The sequence below is a fragment of the Miniopterus schreibersii genome (assembly GCF_964146895.1).
Source record: "Miniopterus schreibersii genome assembly, chromosome: 10".
NCBI lineage: Eukaryota > Metazoa > Chordata > Mammalia > Chiroptera > Miniopteridae > Miniopterus > Miniopterus schreibersii.
The window spans coordinates 49871393-49897660 of NC_138110.1; the positions used below are offsets into that span (position 1 = coordinate 49871393).

General features: G+C 41.0%; 1 protein-coding gene across 1 annotated transcript in view; it reads left to right on the forward strand.

Annotated features, from left to right (window-relative positions):
• The window catches only part of EEFSEC (eukaryotic elongation factor, selenocysteine-tRNA specific), a 220794-nt gene that overhangs the window by 66895 nt on the left and 127631 nt on the right, over nucleotides 1-26268 (forward strand). The window contains exon 2 of the mRNA XM_081149086.1: nucleotides 15765-15972. Within this exon, the coding sequence (XP_081005212.1) occupies nucleotides 15765-15972 (208 nt within the window). The remainder of the gene's footprint in view (nucleotides 1-15764; nucleotides 15973-26268) is intronic.

A 26268-nucleotide genomic window follows, 5' to 3' on the forward strand; every position in this document is an offset into this window, starting at 1 on the left:
GAGTAGTTTTTCTCTAGAAGACGGAGCTGATTGCCATGGTGAATCAAAGCCATCCTCAGCCCTGGGCCAGTGTAGTTTCTTCTTTGTTTTTGTGTCAGTTCTTACGGACTTTTTCTGGGGTAGGGACAGTGGCAAGACCTGCTAAAATGATGACACCTGGCTATAGGGAGTTCTGCAGGATTATGGAGGAGCATGGCCTTTGGGATCTTGGCCCTGTTGCTCACTCACTGTGTTTGGGCCTGGGAATTGACCTTTCTGACTGAGCTTCTGCCTTTGGAAAATGGAGTTATGGTGCTTACCTCACAGGGTTGTTGGGAAGATTATGTGACCGTAGGTATCCCTAGCGTGGTGCTGGGCACAGTGGCCATTTATAAATGGGAACATAATGCCATTTCTCTGCAGTGGAGGAGCATGGAGCACTGGGGCATCATTAGCCGCTGCCCCCCAGCCCGAGGAAGACCTCGCTCATCCCTTTCTTCTCTCCTCTGCTGTTGTATAAAGTGATCTGGTGGCCAGGCATCCAGCCTTTACAGGGCTTTGGAGAGAAGAAGGGAAGTACTGCCCAGCACTTGCCCTGTGTCTTGTTCCTTCTTCACCTGTCTGATGTGACACTACTTTATAGACAGGATGCTGAGCACAGAGGGGGATATGCCTCATCTTTTCTACATGTTAAGGGTTATTTCTCATTTTAAATCTAGAGATCCAGTTCATCGATGCAAGAGGTTAGCAGAAATTGTTCTGACTCTCGGGATATGCATGGGGACAGAACACTGCTTAGAGTTGGGGCAGGAGCTCAGGGGCCATGGAAATGCTCTGTGCCAGTGAGTATGCTGATGACACAAAGGAAATGTTTGCAGTCCTTTTAGAGTGACTAGAGTAAACATTTATCTCACCTTGGCGGAAACAGGGCCCAGGGAGCTGGACCAAGTGAGACAGCCTGTGCTGTGAGCCACATAAAAGAGGGCATCAGAACCTGTTGGGCTAGAGAGGGCCTAATAAAGTGTGTCCCTCACAAGAGACAGTGTTTTCTGTTCCTTGGGTGGGCCACATGTACTGTGCTTTTGAGAAGATTGGGAACAGCTGTCCTGAGTTGTTGCAGTTGAGTCATCTGGTCCATGGGCCAGTGGTTGGCGCCTCTGGTCATTCCGTCCTTTTTCGAAAAGCTCAAGGTGACTTGGCCCTAGCCCCGAAGGTCCAGGGGAACTGCGTACTCAGCATCCTCCGTGAGGCACTGGCAGCTGGGGCTTTCGTAGCCTTCTGCTGTGTCCACTCCCCAGAACAGCCTCTTCCCTCAGCTTTCTGGCCTCCTCTCCCTCCAATTGCTAAATTCCCCTCTTGTGTGCTTGGTTAGCAGAAACTTCTCATCTTACTTTGATATACTTCAGTGTGTTGATATTGTGGGTTTTTGTGTCTCCCCACCAGACTGTGAGCTCCTTGAGGGCAGGGACTGGGTTAGATTAATCTCTGAAGCCTGGGATCCAGCCCAGGGGCAGCATACAGATGTATGGAGTGGAACAGAGCCAAACTTTTATTTTAGTGCCTGGGTAGCTGCTTTGCAGGTACTGTATGAGGCATCTTGAGAAATTAATTAATAGTGGGGAGGGAGAATCCCAAAAGTGAGCATGCTTGCCTGGGATGCCGGTCTAGCCTGCCCTCTGTGGTGTCCCTGTGGTCACTTGCTTAGGCATGCATGTTGGGCTCTACAAGGAAATGGGTTCCTGCTGCTCTTTCTGAAATGTGACTTGCCATGCCTTCTTCAGTCCCCTTTGTCTCCGTCCAGAAAAATGTCTAATTGTATCTTGAACTCATTTACATTGCGCGCTTCAATGGCCTCGCTTGGCAGCTGAGGCCATATGCTAATTCCACCCTTTTCATGAAGGAATTCTGCTGATTTTACTTACTTTTTATGGTAGATTTACCCCACCTCATCTTTTTTTCTTCTGTTTCCCCAGTAAATAATTTCTTAAGTTCACTTTCTTAGGCTCTGCAACTCTGGCCTTGCCCTTCTAGCACCTTCAGCTGGGGTTAGTAAAAAATATTCCAACTTGCTTTCTCTGCTTCAGAAGAGGGGTTCTCTGTGCACTGGGGACCCATTTCTAGAAGGCCTGTTTGTGTCTGAGGCTACAGCAACAACCACTGTTTTTCAAAAACAATAGAGTGTGAGAGTTGGCGAGAGTGGCCCTGGTTTTCCTGCCTCAAATGCCTTGTGAAGGATGGACCTCACTTCCATGTGGAGGAAGAGGTCTGGGACCAGGGGCTGTTCAGATCTGAGTCCCAGCACTGCCCTTGTTGGCAGTGCAGCCTTGGATGGGTTTCTTTACTACCTTGAGTCTCAGTCTATTCATCTGTAAAGTGGACATGTGAGGACGCACCTTCCCCCTCATGGGGGACTTGCTTGGGGTCTTCTCCAAGTGGACTCTGCCCTTGGTGGCCCCTGGATCCTCTCTTTGCAGGCCCTGGGCTGCCTGATCTTCATGGCATGCAGTCCTGTCCTTGGCATGGTTGTTTCAGTGGCTCAACTTTTCTTCCTTCTCTTTCTGTTTCTGAACAAGCATACATACCATTTTGGAGTGTACTAGGGCATCACCACTAAAGAACAGAGAACAATCCATTAATTCCTAATGGAGAGGACGTTCTCAATTATTTAAAAGGCTTAGTCTCCTCTGGCCTGCTAGTTCTCTTCATTCACTTCCTAAATATTTGTTGAGCACTTACTTTGTGCTGCTGAATGTGAGGGATCTGTGGGAAAAAGCAGTGCATGAGGCTGCAGGGCAACCAGTGATTCACAGGATAGGCTTGTCCTAGGGTAATGTGGGAACTGTGTGACCCTGAGGGAGGACCACCTTGTTTAGACCAGGGAGAGTTGGGAAAATACCTGGAAGATGATATCTAAGCTGAAATTTGAAGGCTGAGGTGCCAGAAGAAGGATCAGAATGGGAAGAGTGCTTTAACACATGTCTACATGCCAAAGTCCTGGGGTGGTAAAGAGCATGGTTGATTGAGGAGCTGAGACAAGTCAGTCCTACAGAAGCATGGAGTATGAGGAATAGGGAGTGCTGGATGAGGCTGGAGAGATAAGGTGGTGGAGATGGGGCCTCAACCCCATGGCCTTTTTCTCTGTACCTGGGTGGGAGCTCTGATTTTTTCACTCTCTTCTCCACATAGGGTAACATAGTGCTTTCAGAAACCAGGGCTCTGGGCTAAGAGTGCCTGCAGTTGAATTCTGTCCTGCCACTGACCAGGTCTTTGATCTTGTCCTGGTGATTTAAGCTCTCTGTGCCTTGATGCGTTCTCTGTAAATTGGGGGTATTGATGATAGTACCTGCATTCTAGGTGTACGAACAAAACACTTAGCCATTAAATGTTAGCTATGAAGACAATGTTCATTTCTTGTGGAAGGGGCTTATACCAAGGACTCAGTGAGGACAGATAACTTCTGCTCTAAGAAAAATTCCAGCCTGGTGTCTCTGAGGTCTTCCTGTTTCATTCTTCCAGAAGAATCATGGTCTTAGTTTATTATTGGACTTTCTAGCTACTAGAAGTATTTTGAGATTCAATATGGGGATCTGTGCTTGAAACTGTAGGTAAAAAAACCCACGAAAGAGAAAATAACATGTCAGACACTGGAGCTTTTACATGCATTAACTCCTTCAATTCTCATAACAGTCCTATGAAGTAGGCACTTTTTTATCTCCTCCAGTTTTACACAGTGTTGCTGCACCATTATTGCTGTACTAGGTGAGGGTCTCAGTCCAGAATGTTGGGTTGTAGGGGAGCCAACACTGCCTCTTTATTTGCTTGGAAGAGGCCAAGGCCAGGGAGGGAGAGAGCTCACCCTGTGGCCCAGCAGAGGGCTAGATCCGAGCTGAGGTTTGTCAGACCTCTAAGCCTCTGGCCTCTGGTCTCACCTGCTCTAGCACTCTGGGGCCTGGTTACACCAGAGAGCCCACTGCCTTTTTCCTGCAGGATGAACCCTTCCTGGCATCCACCTTCTCCACCCCTATCAAGGCCAAAATGTGGATTATAGGGCAAAGAGGAGTTGGGAACTGCTGAACTGCCGGAGCTCAGCTGCCTAGACTAACGGATCCTGAGTGCTTTTCTGACTTAAACAGGTACTGGCCAAAGAAGCTGGATGTTTATTCTGTTTCTTCCAACTTTCCTTTCTAGAGAAAACTCCCTCCAGAGACCTTACACTGGCTAGTTTTGGCCCATGGACATGTTTTGTTTGGGCCATACAGTTTAAACATGTTTTTGAATTGGTTGTCAACATTTAAAAATTGGCAAATTTCACATAATAATCCAGATTTTTGGCTTCTCTTGAGAAATCGGAAGATCTGGCAACTTCAGGCACACATTCCTGTCTGGTCATGTGGGCTGGAGCTGAGGAGAGACTGTCCCCTACAGCCTGGCACAGGAGTTTCTGTTCTTTGTAGTTTTACATCTTGTCTTGTGTCTAGACCACCTCATGCAGTTCAGGTGCTCACTGGGCCCTGCAGGCTTTTATGTTTGGGATACTGCTCCTCACTGTTTCCATTTTAGGACAGGTCTTTGTCCAGCACTAGAATTTGTGAGAACCAGAACTCAGGTCCAAGAATAATGATCACTTCCACTATTAAGCACTTGCTGTGTGCCAGACCCTGGATTATGAGGTTTGCAAACACTGTTCTGTGAATAATATATGATCCCCATCTTGCAGATGAAGACACTGGGTTTAAAATAGGTAGAGCCCTGGTACCAGGTCTCACTAGGCATGCAGGTAGGGGAAGCAGAAATAGGATCCAGTGTGTTCCCTGAAAAGCCCTGTGTGTCTCCCTTCCCACACATCTGGCCTTCATTCTCATAGTGACCTGCACATCTGTAGGTGTTTCTCCTCACACCTCTTCCTAGGAAGGGAAGATGCTCGTGTCCCGAAACCCAGGAGTCAGCCTGCTCTTAGAGATGGAAATACTTCTGATGAAATTTCCTTCAGAGTTTCCTTTTGGGATTACAGGATACTGTCTTCAAGAGAAATCCTCTTTGGCGCCACTTCAGGAGGATACCTGGTGGAACAAAAATGGGCTTCAGATCAGGCAGACTCAGCTTTGGCTCCTGATTCCACCATGTTCTAGCTTTGGGAGTTGTGCAGTCTTAAATTGCACTGTCCCCTCTCTTCTCTTCCCTCCCTCCCTCTTTCCTCCTCTACTCCCTCCCTTCTCCCAATCTCTTCCTTCTTCCACTCCCCACCCTCACTCCTTTCTGCCCTCCTCCCTCTCACTGAGTGAGCACTTACTATGTACTTGGTATTGTTTCTAACTCTTTTGAACCTCACATTTCTCATATATAGATGGGCTGTTGCATGTCAAAGTCGCCAGCAGTTTTGACCCTTGATAATTGGTAGCCACTATTATGAAGGATGAGACTTTCTTGTTCATTTTCACAATGGAAATCACATTGATAGGGCCCTAGAGTTATAGAGTTTTAGTGAAAAATACTGACTTAAAAGGTAGCATTTTCCCCAAGGCATCTTGATAAAAGCATTGGGAAGACCTGGGATTATGCTGAATTTTACAGGTCTTTGTAAAGCCTGGCCCTCCTGTTTCTGTGGATCAGGTACATTTTTGCTCCAAGCACTGTGTTAGGTGCATCACATAACCTCCTAAACTCCCATCTCCATTTTATAGATGAAGACACAGGCCCATAGAGTTTAGGTGTTTCATGAAAGACTCAACAGCTGGTAAGTGGAGCAGAGATTCAGACTCCAGTTGACCCTCCCCAAAGCTTGTGCTCTTTACCTTCTGCTGTGGGGCCTGGTTATGACCTCTGCCCCAGAATGTGAGTGGACCAGAGTGTCAAGTGGCCACTTAACAAAGATTCAGGAATTCTCTGCCCCTCCCCAAGTCCTCTTGTTCCTGGGAGATCAGCAAGCCCTAATGTTTATTAGATACTGCTAGGGAGAGCTCCCTGGTGTCATTCTGAGATTCTGAGCTGTCCTTTTGTGTCTACCCCTGGCTGAGAGAACTGTAAGGGACTGGGTGGCCCATGGACAGGGTCTCTTTCTTAGTGTGGTTGGGACTCTCAGACATCACTGAAGTTTGCTTAGGCTACTCTGGGATGGATTTTCTTCATGATTTATATTCCCATGTCTACCTCTTACTGCTTTGTCCAGAAGTTCTTGCATCCATATTTGGTGATTTGTTTCTTTTTCCCTCCCCCACCCCTGAGGTGTCTGCCAAAATCCTGTATAATTTGTATCATCTCCCAAGCTGTTACAGAATATGAGGGCCCAGGATAATTTGGTTATTTTTGAAAAAAGATTCTTAGCAAAAGTAAAAAAAGAAGGGGAAGTTTTTATACTCACTGCATGAAATAGACAATATTTCCTGAAACAGGAGATACGAACCTCAAAGAATTTAAAATAAAACATTCATTTATTATTTTTTTAAAGAAGGTAAATGAGGAAAAAAAGTAGAATAGTCAGTCTTTTTATCCTAAGTACAGATGAAATTGATTAAACCTTAAATACTGGCCTCCACACACCCGGTTTATTAATTGAAGAATTTCCTCTTACCCAGAATGGGAAGTTCACATTAAAATCGAGCTTGCCCCTGAGTGGCAGTGACACTTGAGAACTGAACATTTTCCACAATCCTATTTTCTCTTCGGTGCTAGAGGAAATCCTAAAATGGTTAAAGGGGAGGGGGAGGGGGATTGAGGGGAGAGAACAGAAACCGTACATTTTAAGGAAGCCTTCTTTCATTTCCTTGTAAAGCATGAAATCAAATTACAGCTCATGGCCCACACTTATTTTGTTTCTACATTTCAAATTCCATTTTCTGCTCTTTTTCACTGTTCTGAACAGGAGTTGTACTGTTGTGCAAAGTCAGCTAAAAAGACTACCCCAGATAGACTGACACAGTAGCTAAAGAAGCAAAAGGCAAACCTCCTGGTGAGGTTGGCAATTCATAGCCCATGGTGCCCGCGTCTCCCTCCACCTGAATAGGAGGCAGTGGTAGCCACCACCCCTTGACCCCAGGAGGCACGGACACTCTGCTCTTCCTGTGATGCCTGAGCCTGCCTCTGCTCCTCTCCTGAGGAGGGCGCTGGGAGTGGTGTTCACTTCAGTGGCTCCTAAGGGTGGGCCACATGCCTCTGATGAGGGATGGTGTGAGGCAGTGCCTGGTGTGATTAATACTCCTGCTTGACAGGGTTGGAAGGTCATGCCTCTTCCAATCCTTATCCAGTCTCTCCCATTTTGTTGAAGAGAAAGACTTGATTTAGTGCTAGTATGTCTTTTACAGGCTCTTGTCCCATTTAAACAGAGAGCAGGCCTCAGGCCCAGAGCTTTAGCAGGCAACATATCTAGTTTGCATTTAGTAGCATTGCATCACATTGTTTTCTTTCTGTTTTATCTTTACAATTAACTTCTCATAGCAAGTTTAATGCACTTATTTTGGTGTAAAGTTCTTTTTAATATAAATATATTTGGGTTCAAAAATGACTTTATTTAAACATATATAAGTAAGTACTAGTAAAGGTAGTAACCATGGTATTGACACACCCAGATTTAGGAGTTGTTCTCTAGTAGACCATGGCTGGTTGTGGTGTGAAGACAAGTCTGTAGTCTCTACACTGATCTTACGGAAGGATGAAACATCATTAAGAGAATATCTATATTATCTTTAAACAGACATTATTGGGTGTCTACCTTCATCTCTCTTCTCCCTCCATTGTTGGATTGTCATAACTTGTAGGATCAAATCCAACCTCTGAATTTACAGAGTTTCCTAATAGGAGAGATGCACACCAAGAGTGGTGCCTTAGATGATTTTATGGCATTAAGGGATGCTAACCATGGTAAGAAAGTTATTCGCTCTTCAGGGTTCTTCAAGTTCTCAGATTCTGTTAAGGAGGTCTCTGGTGCCTCTAGCTTCGGTGTCTGGCTAGAACTTAGTAGCAGTGTTTTATTTTTCTTATACTTTAAAAAAATTCTTTTATTTATGGTAAATAATACCGGTTTTCCAGTGATACAAAGCTTTACTTTAAAAATAAATAGTTTTTGAATCAGTAATATATGTACATGGTTCAAAACTTAAAAGGTACAGAAGTATGGACAATAAGTGGATCTTCCTCACACCCTGGTCCCTGCTTACCTAGTTTACTACCCCAGAGTCAAACTGCTATGACCTGTTTCTTCTAAAAATTTCAAGGACAGTGATTTCAAGCATATACTTTCTCATTCAAAATCTGTAGACATGGCAGTATACTGTGCACACACTTTTGACAAGAGTACCCACTCAGGGAATGTAGAGCCACTGTGTGCTCTTTAGTAGCTGTAATGTTGTTATGTGGGTAACTGCTTCCTTCCTGACAGGCAGTGAGGCTGGCCCCTGTGATTGCTGTTGCAGGCACAGTGCTGTGATGGCCTTGTATGTGCCTCATTTGCATGAGGGATGTGGTTGGGTCACAGGATGTGTGCATTTGCACCTTTGATGGCTATTGCCAAAATGGCCTTCGAAGAGGTTTTGTCTGTCTCCCCACACTGTTAGCGGCAGGGATTGCCAAATGATTTGAGGGATAGCCACAGCTTGACTTTGAGTTTTAGCCCCTCAGCCCCATCCTTTGACTTCATTTTGTCATTCCTACATGGGGGTCATTCTCAGGGTTGCCTGGAGGGCTTTGGGAGTCAGTGGTGTAACCGGCAGCGCCTGGCAGGGCAAGGACTTACTGTTCCTCAGCTCCTTTTGTTATGGTCACAATTGTTTTGTCAAACCAGTAGGTGAAACTAGAATCTCAGTGTAGTTTCAGTTTGCATTTTTATTGTTATTGGTGAGCTAGGGCATCTTGTTATATGTCTGAGTTATGTGTATTTCTTTTCTTCCGCCCTGCTTCCTGTCAGACTTCCCTCCAGCTACCCTGGCCTCCTTGCTGGTTGTCTGACACACTGACATCACATAGGGTCTTTGCACCGACCCCCTCCATCTGCCTGGAATGCTCTTCTTCTGATTTACTGCGAGCCCCCTCTTCTTTGAGCCTGGCTCAAATGTCTCTCCTCAGTGAAGCCTGTTCTGATGGTCCAATTTAAAATTGCAGCCTGCCTGCCTCCCATATATTCCTGAGCCTTCTTTCCTTGCTCTGTTTTTCCCCCAGGACACATCATCTTCTCCCTTCCATGAGATTCATGAAGTAAGTGTGTGTGTGGTTTCAGCCTTACCTCATGCCCAGTGAGCCCCCATGTAAGGGTAGGGGTTGTTGCCTGTTCTCACTGGGGTTTTGGCAAGGAGGAGCTCAGTGAATGTGTTGAGTGTTACCTGTCTGTTAATATTGTCTCTATTTTTCAATGGATTGTTGCTCTCTTTATTATCAATTTGAAGGAGGGTTTTAAATATTAAGGAAAATAGTCTTTTGCAAGTATTGTACATTTTAAGCTTCTTTCCCCAGTCATCTTTGGCCTTTATCATTTTTTTCTATGCAGAAATCTTTAATTTTTTTTTTAATGTTAAATTTTTCCATCTTTCTTTTAAAAAAAAGTGTTTCTGGGTTTTGTGCCTTACCTAGGTGTTTTTTACTTTTAAGATTATAAAAAATTCTGTCATGTGTTTTCTCCAATACTTTTCTAGTTTTATATTTTTATTTTTAAAACTTTGATCCATTTGGAATTTATTTTGATGCAATGTGTAAGGTAGAGATCCAGTTTTAATTTTATCTGAACAGCTATCCACTGTTACTGTGTCACTGTTGTATGCTTTTCCCAGTTTACAGATGTGGACAGTGAGGCTCAAAAAGGAAGGTTACTTACCCAGGATTTCACAGCCAGCAAACCTCATTCTGCACTGCTGCCCTCTCTCAGTTCTATAGGTGTTTTGTCACAAGTCTCCAGTGTTTATTGTGCTTTGTCTTTTCTTCCTTTTGGCAAGAGTCCAGCACTTCTGTTTGTCAGCTGTCCTGTCTGAGGCTGTTTATTCTTTTCTTGGTCTCTTACATCTTTTTTGTTTACCCTGTTTCTACACCACTAACTGTGCTCCCCTTGTTCTCCTAGATTTTTCTTCTTCTTCTTTTTTTTTTTTTTTTTTAAAATAGATCTTTATTGATTTCAGGGAGAGGAGGGGAGAGGGAGAGAGATAGAAACATTAGTGATGAGAGGGACTCATTGATCGGCTGCCTCCTGGACGCCCCGAACTGGGGATCGAGCCCGCAACCCTGGCATGTGCCCTGACCAGGAATCGAACCACACTTTCCTGGATCATAGGTTGATACTCAATCGCTGAGCCACGCCTGGCTAGGCTTCTTCTTTTTTTAAAAATTAAATTTATTGGGGTGACCTTGGCTAATAAGGTCATATAAGTTTCAAGTGTAAAGTACTATAGTGCATCATCTGTATATGGTATTATGTGCTCATCACTCACAAAGTTTAGTCTTTTTGAACTAAACTTTTAGTGTATTTGAACCCCTTCACCCTCTTCAATCTCTCCCTCTTCTTTTCTGCTCTGGTAACGACCATACTATTGTCTGTGTTAATGAGTTTTTTGTTTGTTTGTTTGTTGGTTTTGTTTGTTCATTTGTTGCTTTCAGTTTTATATCCCACATGCTAGTGAAATCATTTGGTTCTTGTCCTTTTCTGTCTGACTTATTTCAGGCCTACACTCTAATCGCTGAACAACACCGGCCAGGGCTCTTTACTTTATTATTATTATTTTTAATCCTCACCCGAGGATATGCTTATTGATTTTAGAGAGAGGGGAGGAGAGGAAGGAAATTAAGGGAGGGAGAAAAAGGGAGGGAAGGCAGGAGAGAGGGAGAGAGGGAGGGAGGGAGGGAGAGAGAGAGAGAGAGAGAGAGATCAGTGTAAAAGAGAATATCAACTGGTTGCCTTCCATACATGTCCCAACCAGGGATCGAACCAGGGCACATACCTGACCTGGAATTGAACTTCCAGACTTGTAGTGTATGGGACCAAGCTCCAACAAGCTGAGCCACACTGGCCAGCACCATTTAAAAAAAAAAAAAAAATCCAATTTAATATGATTTCTTGATTTTAGGATGCCTGTAGCTTTTGATTGAAAATCAAATTTTGATTAACTCTCTGATTTTGTGGTTGCTAAAATATGTTTACATCTTTACATTCTACTTCTCCGGGTGACACTTTTTTTTAAACACCCTTTTTTTCCTTCAGTCCCAGAAGGAAAATTACATCTCACAGATAACTTATACTTTGTTAAATGCTCAACTTTGTAAATTTTTCTTTATTTTTATTTTTGAAATGATTAAAATATATAATCTACAGAATTGGAAATTTCAAAACTACTGAGAAGCTTTAACTCTGCAAACCTTTAAAGCAGTGATTTTCAACTGGTGTGCCACCGCACACTAGTGTGCCACAAGAAGTTTTAAAACATGCAACACCTGACTAGTTAGGGGCACTGATGTCTTTTTGCTTAAAGTGTCAAATAAAAAAATGACAACAGCCAACACAACAATAGCTGTCCAGTGTAAATGAATCAGAATTACACCTATTTTTTATGTCAGATTGGCAAAAAATATATTTTTTGGTGTGCTTCAGAATTTTAGTAATTAGTTTATGGGTGCCACAAGATGAAAAAGGTTGAAAATCGCTGCTTTAAAGGACTCTATAGTCAGTAGAACCAGATGAAAAGCTCTGATAGATTGAGAAATATAGAGGGTCATTTGTACACTGCAAGTTTTTGACTTGTGTTTCCCACCCACTCACTCACTCCCTCTCTCTGGTCTCAACGATTTCCTACTCTGGGTTCGTGGGAATTGGGAAGGACATTGTTTGATTCATTCTGTGGCAATACTAGGGATTTTGAAAAGGACATGATGGGCCAGTTATGTCACTTCCTGTCGTCTGATCAAAAGTTTGATGAAGAAATGGAGTAACTGAAATCTGTTTCCAGGCAGCCGGGCAGTTGCCTGATGGTGACCCCAGTTTCCACTGGTGCCCTGGTTCTCAGTAGGGCCAGTCAAGTCACTGTGACCTTTGGTCTCCTTAGAAATCCCTGATGTTGGCTGCGCTGCAGCAGTCTGCTTGAGAGGCTGGTCTTTTGGAGCAGAGCTGTGTGCTCCCTGCAACAAAGGCGGCTTATAGATGTTAGAGTGAGGCTGCAGAGGAAATCCTCATGGGCCTCAGAGGGTTTGGGTCCTGTCTGCACTTATCTTTCTGGGTTTGTCAGTTCACTTTAATTTCCCATCCCCAGCATCCCAACAGGCATCAGATGGGAGATTAACTAATTACTTATACATCATCCTTCCCCTCCAGCCACCGGGCCACGAAAAGGCACTCCTGGATAGTTTTATAGACCAATAAGAAATTGAATCTCAGAGAAAAGAAACAGATTCCTGGTAAAGAAAGTGGAGGAGGTAGAGGGAACTATTGTTTGCTCAGTCAGTCCAACAAAGATTGATTAAGCTGTGCCCAAGCTGGAGCTTGTGCTGGTTGCTGCGAATACAAACTGAAACCCCAGGTCTTGGTCTGTGAACTCTTAGTGTGGGGTGGCGTGGGGAGGAAGGGTCAGGGCAAGTAAGGTTTGGGCAGAGAGGAGCAGGAGCAAAAGCAAGGCAGAGAAGGGGTGAGAATTAGCATGGGTTGTGCCTTGATTCTCAGTGTAAAGTGGAGGCTGGGTGAAGAGGAGGCTGGAGAGGGGCTGGTCTCCAACTGCAAGGACAATGTTTGTATGGCATGTGGGTAAGAACAGGCACCAGAGTTCAGATCTTTTCTCTAACCCCTATTTGGTGAGGAACTCAGGGCAGTCACCTAACTTCTCTAAGCCCTATTGTCTCATCTCTAAAATGGGTCAATAATAGTTCGGATGAGGTAGGGGATGGCATATAGGTTTTATAGGGAGCCCAGGTCATTGGAATTAGTCTTGAAACAAGGTCCTTAAGTCACCCATGGGGTAGAGTAGCCTTGGCTCTGTGAGTGCAGCTTTGCCCATCAGAGTTGGGGGCCACTGAGCCAGGCATTCTGCTGTGAAACCTTGGTTGAGAACAGTGCACAGACTGAGAATCCACAGCTTACCTCCTCACTGTTTACCAGCAGGCTTTGTCCCATCCTTTTGCCTCAAAACTGGCCACATCACCCTGTACTGGTAACAGGTTTGCTTGTGGTTGGAGAACCTGTGGAGAGACCTGAGGTGGGTGGGGCTCAGGCTAGTGTGTGTATGTGGGGAGGGCACCCACCCCAGGATAGAGCAAGGAGCACAGAGAAGGGTTCTGTGAAGTGCAGTGTGATGCTTGGCACAGGGAGAGTGTTCAGTACTGTGAGGTAAGCGGGGGCTGCCGAAGCAACACCACAGAGATTGGTTTTAACCATAGGACAGTGGGGGCTCTTAGCAGGAGAATAACACAGTCAGGTCGGTGTTTTATTTGATATTTATTCATGTATTTAACATCATAATTTAATTTATTTCTGAATGGATAGTACACCTGTTTAAAATGAAAAGATACAGAAGAATCTTCATGCTTTTCATTTTTTAAAATTTTATTTGTATTTTTTAAAATTTTTTTAATATCTGGGTTCTGAATTTTTAAAAAATATATCTTTATTGATTTTAGAGAGAGGAAGGGAGAGGGAGAGTTAGAAACATCAATGATGACAGAGTCATTGATCGGCTGCCTCCTGCAGGCCTCCTACTGGGGATCGAGGCCGCAACCTGTGCATGTGTCCTGACCGGGAATCAAACGGCAATCTCCAGGATCCTAGGTCAATGCTCAACCGCCGAGCCACACTGAGCTGGGCTCTTCATTCTTTTTAATGGCCGTCTAGTATTCTGTCACACAGTTGACAGATGGACATTCCAGGGTTTTCAACTTTAGCTACAACAAGCATACTATAGGGACATTTCACATGTATGTGGGCTTGGTTGTGTCAAAGATTATGTACGTTTGATAGCTGTTTCCAAATTGACCTTCATAGATGTTGTACTAATTTAACCCCCTTCCCACCCTTCCAACAGTGTATGAATCAATTATGTATCTTTAGAAAGTTCCTTTTGGGAGGCTGCTTGGAGGACGAAGGGACAAGTTGAGGCAAAGAGACCCATCAGGGAACAGCTAACATCGGCCTGATGTGGCCATGGGGACTGGAGCTATAACAGAGATGATTCCAGGGGTGAGTTGGTGACTCCGTAGCAATGAGAAAACCTTTCAGATGAGGTTTTATAGGCCTCAGTTGTTTAAAAAGGAGAATCTGTTATACGTAATTTGTCCTGTTCATGGTAGATGATAGAATCACTGTCCCTCTTCTGTTTGGCTATAGTAGAGACCTGGGCCCTACTGCCTGGTGACTTGACAAGGGAGATGCCAATGGGGGCTGCTGTGAGCACCTAGCCCTCCCCTCCAGGTCCTTTTGGACCACAGCTCCACTTGTGTCCCCAACTGACAGGATAAAGTAGGAAAGGGGGCTGGAGAGGACAGAGTAGAAGGGAGGGAGAAGAGTTGGGATATTCCAAGGCTCACTTAGTGTCAGAGACACATACCGTTTTTCCTGGGGGAGGCCAGAGGAGCTGTGCAGGTCAGTGGTGACCAGGGAAGGATTCGTTAGCAATGGAGTCAGGCACCCTTGTTTCTGGTGGCCTTTGGTACCAGTTGGCTATGTGACCTAGAGCAGATGACACCATGACTCTGAGTCTCACCTTCGTCTGAAATACTAGGTTGTAGAATAATCTGTGTGGCTGACTAGTGCACTAGTAAGTGTGCCAACAAAAAGACCACCCTTCCTGCTTGCCCTTCTTCCCCGCCCCCGCCCCCCCCAGTAGTAGAGTTCTGTCATGAGAGTCACCCACAGAGAGTCTTCCTTTGCCTCACCATGACAATAATTTGGTCCTGAAAACCCCTCAAGGGGCAAAGAGGAAATGTTTGCACATTTTTGCATCCACAAAATAATACCTTTTTAAATTGAAACTATTCCAAATCCCATTAAAAAGAACACAGTTACTTCATTGGCTAACATTAGTTTTCCTAACATGACTTAATGGCAGTTCCCCTTCATTGATTTCTCTGTAATTTGTCCACCTGTTGTTCAGCTTAAGTGTGGCTGTGTGTTCAGACCATGCTCAAATTCGTCATGCATACACACACATGCACATGCACACAACATACATGCATATATATGTATATATACGTATGATGCTCTGTTGATTTGAATGCTCATACTCCACCCTCCTGAAAGAACAGGAAGCCCCCCAACCAGAACAGAAAGAACAGAAGAAGCGAGTAGATGTAGCCCAGCTAAGCATGATTTGGTCATGATCATGATGAAACCAGTGCTGTGAGGAGAAGACCTAGGAGGAGATGTCCCCTCCCCACCCAAAGTCCTTCACATTTTTAGCCCTTCTCTCCTATCTCTTTGCAAGGGCAGATCTCTAGGCATTTATCAAGTCTAACGCTGAGCTTTTTTCTGCTTGTTTTTTTCCTATGTACGTTGGAATGAAATGATAGGATTGGTGCAGTAGAAAGCTGTGCGCTTTGGAGTCACCCAGCCCTGCTGCAGGCTGGCTGTGTGGCCTGGGCAAGCTCTTTTTTATAGGCCTCAATTTCCTCATCTCTAAATGGGGTAACACGTCTGCCCTTCATAGTGGTTGTGAGGATTCAGTGAAATCATGTAGGCCAAACACTTCACCTGTGGCCTGGTGCTAGGAGGCATGTGGTAATTATTCATTTTCTACTCTGCCCACTTTTAACACTTTAATTTGGCCAGTTTTGCCTGACCTAGAGCTTTCTGAGCTCACCTCTTCCTTTTCCATTTCTAACCTTGTCTTCTCTTCTTCCAGGGGCCCAGATCATTGATCTGATGATGCTGGTAATCGATGTGACCAAGGGGATGCAGACCCAGTCAGCAGAATGCCTTGTGATTGGGCAGATTGCCTGCCAGAAGCTGGTCGTGGTGTTGAACAAGATGGACCTCTTGGCTGAAGGGAAGAGACAGGCAGCGATAGATAAAATGACCAAGAAAATGCAGAAGACCCTAGAGAACACCAAGTAGGTTTTCCAGTGAGAGGAAGCCTACACAAGCAGGCTTCAGGGCACACACTGATTGGGCAGGCAGTTGTCAACATTGAGTCCTAGTTAGTAGGATCTCACCTGGCCCTTGCTTTCACGAAGGGTAAAGGCTAAGGTGCTTTTGAGAGACCAAACAGTACAGAGGTATAAAGAAGCAAAAAGTTGATTTTACAGATAATTTCCTAACATGAACAGTGTGTCGTTCTGCTCTGCATGACATTCAGAGAAACCCAGGTCTCCATCTTGCTGGCCCTCTACTGTAGGGTGTGTCCTTGTGTAGTCAAAGTGGGCACAGGTACTGCTGTGTCCATGTTTGCAGGAAAGTCTAGTGTAGTGTGGACCTGGAAGGGGCATACCCTTCCCGCTGAAATTCTGTTGGTGAGGACTCCATCCTTCCTGCTCATTTAGCTAGGGGATGTCCCCCCTCACTGTCTATTTAGCTGCAGTTGGAGATAAGAGTTGAAAAGGAGATATGACTGGATGTTTCTGTTATAGAGGTTTTTAAATTGGGTGGATATACAGGTGAAATGGACTGATGGGAATTGCTGTTGAGGGGAGACTGTGAAAGGTCACATCACAAAAGAACCTTTGTAGTATTTCATGCTAAGGAATTTACAATTTCTTCTTGTGGAAAGTAGGGAGTTAAAGAATTTTGTGCAGGAGATTGACTGAAAGAAGTTTCCCTCCCATCTAGAGATGGCTGGCTGTAGGTGGAAGGATGGCATGGCAAGGAGGATCTGGAGGCAACAGAGAGACAGGCAGGGAGAGGTGGTGGTAGTTTTTCCATGGAGAGAAGTGTGGCTCAGAGTTAAGGTAGTAGAGGGAGAGGAGGGCGAACTAGGGAGATTCAGCAGGCCTTGCCAGGCTATTGGCTCTGCCTACAATCAGCACATTCTGATAAGAGGTCCATGGGGGCAGAAAGGTGACAGTGCTGCTAGGCACGGTGGGAGTGGGAGAGGTGTAGAAACTATGGGACAGAAGCCACCTGGCTGCTCAGTAGCCAAGGGAATGACTAATTCTGATGTGGTCGAAAAAATGAGAAAACATCCTTGTTGAGCACACAGTGTTGGCAAGCCTCATTGTTTTATCAATTCCTCTCTTCCTCTCTGGGCCAGCACTTTTTGATCAATACTAAATAGTGGTCACTGGGAGACAGCAATGCTTCCTCTGTGCTATGCAGCCTGAGACAATATCCTGCCACTTCCACCTCTCCTTCTCCTGCCTGTGGAGGGCAAGCAAGTAGAGAGTGTTTTTGTTTCCCCATCATAAAGATTGATATGCCTTCCCATTTATGACTTTTTTTCAGATCCAACACCTGCAGTTCTCTCTCAGAATTCTCAAGTTGATTAAATTAAAGCTGCAGCCCTGTGAATGGGCCAAATATGTCATAAAAGATTTCCTAGCGCTGCCTTTTGTTAGCAAAATTCATCAATCCGATAAAATCGACACATTTAGATAAGTGTTGCATAAAAATTCAGACTTTGTTATTCCCAACGGAAGTGGATATGAGACTGTAAAAAGGAAGATAAAAAATTATATCTTCTTTTTTAGTGAGTTATTTGATTCCCTGCTGTTTTATTTACTTGTCAGAAAGGGGAGAACAGGTCCTTTGGACTCCTGCATTAAAAACCTAGCACAATGCCAGTATCATTTACTATATAAACAGGACGTTCTGGGAAGGGCTTAGAGTAATTTTAAGGATGAATTAATATTATTTAAATTAGTTAAATTAAGGAAAATTCTCACTTGCATGTTTAAATTAACCATTCTATTTTGATTTATTGGTTGAATGTCAAATTGTGAACTTATCACATATCCAGAGGAAATTGTCCATCTGAGGGGCCTTGGAACCTTTTTTCTCCTTATTTAGCACCCATAGGTCTGGGAGAGAAACTCAGATAAAGGAAAGGATTTCTACCCTGATGGGTTGTAGTTAGTGAGCCCAGTGGGCCTGTGGCCAGGTCAAGGGGAACCCCTTCATAAGAAAACATTAGTTCTTACCTCTGTGCAACAATGAACTTCTTTAAATCTTTTAAGTGACTTTTTCCTTTTCTTATGGTCCCTTGTTAAGTAAATCCTTTGTAAATGCTGGTCCAAATGTAAAGAAATTTTCTATCTGGAAGGGAAGACTTTGGACTGGTGAACTATGTATGTATTAAAACTGAAAAGTGTTAAAACATAAAACTTTTTTCTCCTATCCAAAGAGTAATTGAAAGAAAATTTGGAAAATAGAGAAAAGTGATTAAAAGAAAGAGGAGAACACCCAAAGATTTCTTATCTCAAAATAGCCACTGCTGACATTTTGGTTTATTTCATTCTATCTTTTCACTATGCATACTATTGCCCTCACTTTTTAAATTTTAGTAAAATATATATAACATAATATTTATTATTTTAAAACTGTTTGTAAATGTATAATTCATTGGCAACAAATACATTCACAAAGCCACACGTGTACTCATTACCATTGTCTATACTGAAAACTTTCCGTGATTCCCAACATAAACTCTACCCATTAAACAATAACTTCCCTTCTGTCTCCCCTCTCCCATTCCCTGGTAACCTTTATTATGCTTTCTGTCTATGTGAATTTGCCTATTCTGGGTACCTTATATAAATGGAACCATACAATATTTGGTCTTCTGTGTCTGGCGTATTTCACTTAGTAGGATGCTTTCAGGGTCCATTTATGTTGTTGCATGTGTCAGGATTTCACTTCTTTTAATAGCTGAATAGTATTCTATTGTGTGTATAGACCATATTTTGTTTATTTATTCATCTATTGATGGACTCTTGGGTTGTTTCCTTTTGGTTACTGTAAATAATACTGCTATGAACACTGGTGTACAAATACCTACTGTATTTGAATCCCTGCTATCAGTTCCTTTGGATATATATCCAGGAGTGGAATTGCTGGGTCATATGGTAATTCTTACTTTTTACAGAACCACCAAACTGTTTCCCATAGTGGCTGTACCATTTTACATTCCATTTAGCAATACACAAGAGTTTCAACTTTTCCACATCCTTGCCAACACTTATTTTCTTTTTAAAATAGTTTTCCTAGTAGGTATGAAGTGGTATCTCATTGTGGTTTTGACTTGCAGTTCCCTAATGATTAATGATGTTAATCATCTTTTCATGTTATTATTAGCCATTTATATGCTTTGGAGAAATATCTATTCAGGTCCTTTTGCCCATTTTTTAATTGGGTTGTTGAGTTCTGTAGTTCTTTAGATATTCTGGACATTAATCTCTTGTTAGATATATGATTTGCAAATGTTTTCTTCCATTTTATAGATTGTCTTTTCACTTCTTGATTGGTATCCTTTGATGCACAAAAGTTTTTAAGTTTTGATGAAATCCAATTCATTTATTTTATTCTTTTGTTGCCTATGCTTTTAGTGTTATATACATGAGATTGTTGCCAAATCCAATGTCATGAAGATTTTCTTCAGTTTTTTTTCCCTAAGAATTTTATCGTATTAGCTCTTAAGTTTATTTAGATCTTTGATCCATTTTTAGTTATTTTTTATATATAGTATAAGTTGAGGGCCCAACTTCATTATTTTGCATGTGGATGTACAGGTTTTCCAGCATTATTTGTTGAAAAGACTTTTACTCTTGTCAAAAATAAATGGACCATATATGTGTGGGTTTATTTCGGATTCTTTATTTTGTTTCATTGGTCTATGTGTCTGTCCTTATGCCGGTACCACACTGCTTTGTAGTAAGTTTCTAAGTAAGGAAGTTGAGTCTTCCAACTTTATGCTTAATTTTTAAGATTATTTTAGATATTTGAGGACCCTTGCAATTCCCATATGAATTTGAGGATCTGCTTTTCCATTTCTACAAAAAATGGTTTTTGGAATTTTAATTGGTATTACACTGAATTTGTAGATCACTTTAGGTAGTATGAACATCTTAACAGCATTAAATCTTCCAATCCATGAACACAGTCACCTTTCCATTTATTTAGATCTTCTTTAATTTCTTTCATTAATGCTTTATAGTTTTCAGTATATAAGTCTTTCACGTCCTTGGTTAGATTTATTCCTAAGTGTTTAATTCTTTAAGATGCTATTATAAATGAAATTGCTTTCTTAATTTCCTTTTTGAATTGTTTTTGCTGGTGCATAGAAACACAAACTGATTTTTGTTTATTAATCTCCTATCCTGCAATTTTGCTGAATTCAGTTCTCCCCTTTTAAACATATAATGATGATCATGAGGTATTTATATTTTTGATTTATGCTTTTATTAACACTTTATATAGCAGTCACTGTTGTTGACCCTTTCGACTGCCTTCAGTTTTCTTTCTTATAAATAAATGGCCTTGGGGTGAGCATCTTTGACCATCATTAAACTTTCTCCACATTTTCAATTTTTTCCTCATCAGAGGTTTGAGGTGTAAGATTGCTGGATCAAAAGGTATGAACCACTGTAGACCTTTTAATGTACATTGCCATATTCTTTCATAGAAGGGTTTGTCCCCTTTCACACAGGTATCAGCACCTAACTTTGATTTATCATTTAAAAGTATATTTCAAATTAAGTAGGATAGAAATGATATTTTACTCTTGTTTTAATATGTAATTCTTTAATTACTTGTGAGATTGAACATTTTCCTTGAATAAATTAAACAGTGTGCTTTTGTGTATTTTAATTATGCCCATATATTTTGTGTATTTGCTTCTTGCAATTTTAATGCTTTCTTTTTTGTGTTGGAGGTGGAATCTTGTGTATTATATATATTTTTCAATTTTTCAGTTACAGTTTACATTCAATATTATTTTTTATTAGTTATCAGGTGTACAGCATAGTGGTTAGACAATCATATACTTTATAAAGTGTTCCCCCTGATATTTCCAGTACCCACCTGGCACCATACATAGTCATTACAATTATTGACTATATTCCCTGTGCTGTACTTTACATCCCTGTGACTGTAACTACCAGTTTGTATTTCTTAATCCCTCACCTTTTCCACCCATCCCCCAACCTCCCTTCCCTTGGTAACCATTGGTCTGTTCTTTGTATCTATGAGTCAGTCTCTGACTTATTTCACTTAGCATCATATCGTCTAGGTCCATCCGTGCTGTTGCAAATGGTAAGATTTCATTATTTTTCTATGACTGAGTAATATTCCATCGCATATATATACCACAGCTTTTTTATCCACTTGTCTGTTGATAAGCACTTGGGTTGCTTCCATATCTTAGCTATTGTAAATAACACTGCAGTGAACATGGGGGGGTGTATATTCTTTTGAATTAGTGTTTTGAGTTTCTTCAGATATATACTCATAAGTGGAATCGCTGGGTCATAAGGCAGTTCCATTTTTTATTTTTTGAGGACCCTCCATACTGTTTTCCATAGGCACTGAACCAATTTGCATTACCACCAACAATGGACAAGTGTTCCCCTTCCTACACATTCTCTCCAACACATGTTGTTTGTTGATTTATTGATGGTAGCCATTCTGACAGGTGTGAGGTGGTGTCTCATTGTGGTTTTAATTTGCATTTCTCTGATGATTAGTGAGGTTAAGCATCTTTTCATATGTCTATTTTCTATGTGTCCTCTTTGTAGAAGTGTCTTTTTAGGTCCTCTGCTCATTTAAAAAATTGAATTTATTGGGGTTACATTAGTTAATAAAATTATATAGGTTTCAGGTGTACAATTCTGTAACATATCATCTGTATATTATGTGTTCACCACCCCAAGTCATGTCTCTTTCGATCACCATTTCCTCTGTCCATTTTTTAAACTGGATTGTTTTTTTGTATGTGTAGGGTTTTTTTGTGTGTGTGTTGAGTTGTCTGAGTTTTTCATAAATTTTGGAGACTAACCTTTATCAAATGTATTATTGGTGAGTATCTTCTCCCATTCAGCAGGTTATTTTTACATTTTGTTGATGGTTTTCTTTGGTGTGCAAAAACTGTTTTTAGTTTGATATAGTCCCTTTTGTTTATTTTTTCTTTTGTTTCCCTTGCTTAAGGAAATATAGCAGAAAAAATATTGCTCAGAGAAAAGTCAGAAATTTTACTGACTGTTTTCTTCCAGGAGTTTTATGGTTTCAAGACTTACACTTAAGTCTTTAATCCATTTTGAGTTTAATTCTTGTGTATGGTGTAAGTTGGTGGTCTAGTTTCATTTTTTTGCACATATCTGTCCAATTTTCTCAACACCATTTATTGAATAGACTCTCTTTACTCCATTGTATGTTCTTGCCTTCTTTGTCAAATATTAATTGACTATATAGACATGGGTTTACTTCTGGGCTCTCTATTCTATTCCATTGATCTGTATGTCTGTTTTTATGCTAGTCCATGCTGTTTTGATTACTGTGGATATCTCCAGCATTGTTCTTTTTTTCTCAAAATCATTATAGCTATTGAGGTTATTTTGTGGTTCCATATAAACTTTTAGACTATTTGTTCTAGATCTGTGAAACATACCATTGGTGTTTTGATAGGAATTGTGTTGAATCTATAGATTGCTTTGGATAGTATGGACATTTTAATTATATTAATTCTTCCTATCCGTGAGCACAGTATATGCTTTCATTTATTTGTATTTTCTTCGGTTTCTTTCTTTACTGTCTTATAATTTTCCAAGTACAAGTCTTTTAACTCCTTATTAAATGTATTCTTAGGTATTATAATTTTTTTATGCAATTGTAAATGGAATTGTTTTCTTAGTGTTTTTCTGATATTTCATTATTGGTGTATAAAAATGCAACTGGCACTGGCTGGTGTTGCTCAGTGGTTAGAGTGTTGACCTACACACCAAAGGGTTGTGGTTTCAATTCCTAGTCTGGGCACCTGTGGGAGGCAATCTATCAATGTGAGACACATCGATGTTTCTCTCTCTCTCTACCCCTCCTTACCTCCCTTCTACTCTCTCTCAAAATCAGTGGGAAAAAATACCTTAGGGTGAGGATTAATAACCATAACAGCAACAAAATAAATCTTTATTTATTTATTTATTTAATTTATTTTTTAATCCCCACCCAAGGATATTTCTTTCATTGCTTTTCAGACAGAATGGAAGGGAGAGAGAGAGAGAGAAACATAGATGTGAGAGAGACACATCCATTGGTTGCCTCCTGCATGGGGGATTGAGCCTGCAACTGTGGTACATGCCCTTGGCCAGAATCTAACCCAGGACCCTTCAGTCCGAGAACCAAGGCTCTAGCCACTGAGCAAAACTGGTCAGGGCAATAAATCCTTTTTTAAAAAATGTAACTGATTTCTGAACATTTTTTATCCCGCTATCTTACTGAATTCACTTATCAGTTCTAGTAGTTTTCTGGTGAAATTTTTGGGTTCTCTATATTCAGTGTCATGTCATCTGCAAATAATGACAGTTTTATTTCTTCCTTTTCAATTTGTTTTCCTTTTATTTCTTCTTATCTGATTGCATTGGCTAGGACTTCCAGTACTGTGTTGAATAAGTGGTGAAAGACACCCCTGTCTTGTTCCTAATCTTAAGGGAAATGTTTTTAGTTTTTCCCCATTGAGTATGTCTTAGCTGAGGGTTTGCTATATATGACTTTTATTATGTTGAGGTATGTTCCCTCTATTTCCACTTCGTTGAGAGTTTTTTATCATAAATAGGTGCTAGATTTTGTCAAATGCTTTTTTGGCATATATTGATATGATCATATGATTGTTATCCTTCATTATGTTTATGTGGTGTATCACGTTAATTGATTTGCAGATATTGATCCAACCTTGCATCCCTAGAATAAATTCCACTTGATCATGGTATATGACCTTTTTAATGTATTGCTGAATTCCATTTGCTAATATTTTGTTGAGGATATTTGCATCTGTATTCATCAGGGATATCTGTCTATAATTTTCTATCTTTTTAGTGTCTTTATCTGGTTTTTGGAATTAGGATAATGTTGGCCTTGTAAAATGAGCTTGGGAGGCTTCCCAGCTCTTAACTTTTCTGGAATAGTTTGAAAATGATAGGTATTAGTTTTTCTTTGAATATTTGGTAAAATTCACTTGTGAAGCTATCCAGTTCAGGACTTCTGTTTGTTAGGAGTTTTATTTATTTATTATGATTCGATTTTGTTGGTAGTAATTGATCTGTTCAGATTTTCTGTTTCTTCTTGACTCAGTCTTAGATTATCTTGTATGTTTCTAGATATTTATCCATTTCTTCCATATTGTCCAACTTGTTGACATGTAGTTGTTTGTTATATTTTCTTATAATCTTTTGTATTTCTGTGGTGTTGGTTGTTACTTCTCTTTCTTTTCTGTTTCTATTTATTTGGGTCCTTTCTCTTTTTTTTCTTTCTTTTTTTGTTATTAACTGAAGTTCTTAATTCAGATTTCTTTTTTTAACCTAATGCCCCTTTCTTTTTTTTTTAAATTGTTGACAGTATTACGGATGTCTCCCATTTTCTTCCTTTTTGCCCCCCTCCATCCAACTCCGGCCCTACTCCAGGTCTTCCCCATACTGTTGTCTGTGTCCATGGGCTATGCATATATGCATATATATTCTTTGGTTAATCTCTTCCTGTCCCCTCCCCCACCTCTACTCCTACCCCCACTGAGATCTGTTATTCTGTTCCATGCATCCATACCTCTGGGCCTATTTTGTTCGTCAGTTTATTTTGTTCATTAGATTCCACATGTAAGTGAGATCATGTTCTCTTTTTTTCTTGATGAGTCTAGTTAAAGGTTTATTTATTTATTTATAAACTAAAGGGAGGGACAGTGTACTTTATTATTTTATTTTTTGTTAATCCTCACCTGAGGATATATTTTTTCCGTTGATTTTTAGAGAGTGGAAGGGAAGGGGGTGGGAGAGAAACAACCACGCAAGAGAGACACATTGATTGGTTGCCTCCCGCATACACCCCGACAGGACAAGCCTTGAACCTGCAACCCAAGCACATGCCTTTGACAGGGAAATGAACCCTTGACCCCTTGGTCCTCATGCCAGTGCTCTAACCATAGAGACACACTGGCCAGGGCTAGTTAAAGGCTTATCAATCTTGTTTATCTTTTCAAAGAACCAGCTCTTGGTTTCATTGGACTTTGGTATTGTTTGTTTAACTTTTTTAGACTCTTATTTTGTTTATTTCTGCTTTGCCCTTTATTAGTCCCTTTCTTCTACTCACTTTGGGCTTTTTTTGTTGTTTTTTGTCTAGTTTCTTTAGGCGTATGGTTACTTTTTTTTTTTTAGATTTTACCTGTTTCTTGAGGTAGGTCTGAATTGCTATGAATTTCTCTCAGGACTACTTTCACTGTGTCCCACGGATTTTGAGTGGTTGTATTTGCATTTTCATTTGTCTCAAGTTATCTTTTTATTTCTTCCTTGATCTCATTGTTAACCCATTCATTGTTTAGTAACATATTATTTAGCCTCCGTGTGTTTGTGTGTTTTTTACTTTACTTGTAATTGATTTCTAGTTTTATTCCATTTTGCTTGGAGAAGATACTTGATATAATTTCAAACTTTTAAAGTTTATTGAGACTTGTGTCCTAACATGTGGTCTGTCCTTGAAAATGTTCCATGTGCACTTGAAAATAATGTATATTATGTTGCTTTGTGGTAAAATGTTCTGAAAATATCGATTAAATCCATCTGGTCTAGGTGTCATTTAAGGCCACTTTTTCCTTGTTGATTTTCTGTCTGGAAGATCTATTCATTAATGTCAATGGGGTGTTAATTCCCCTACTATGACTGCATTACTGCTGCTCTCTCCTTTTATGCCCATCAAGATTTACTTTATATATTTAGGTGCTCCTATGCTGGATGCATAAATGTTAACAAAGGTTATATTCTTCTATTTATCATTATATAATGTCCTTTTATGTCTTTTATTATAGCCATTGTTTTAAAGTCTATTTTGTCTCAGATAAGTATTGCTGCCCCAGCTTTTATTTTGTTTCCATGTGCATGAAATATCTTTCTCCATCTATTTACTTACAGTCTGCCTGTGTCTTTTGTTATGAGATAGGTCTTCTGTAGAAAGCATATATGTGTGTCTTGGTTTCCTATCCATTCAGCTACCTATGTTTTTTTTCCTTCATTTTTTCCCATCTCTACTGAGATATTTATGTTCACTGACATAAAAGATAATGTAAATTTAAGAAATACAAGGTGTTGATTTGATTATAAGTATATTGCAAAATGATTACCACTATGGTGTTAGCTAACACCTCCATCATATTATATAATTATCATTTTGTGGTGAGATCACTTAAAATTTACTGTCTTTACATGTGGGTTTGTTTGTTTGTTTAG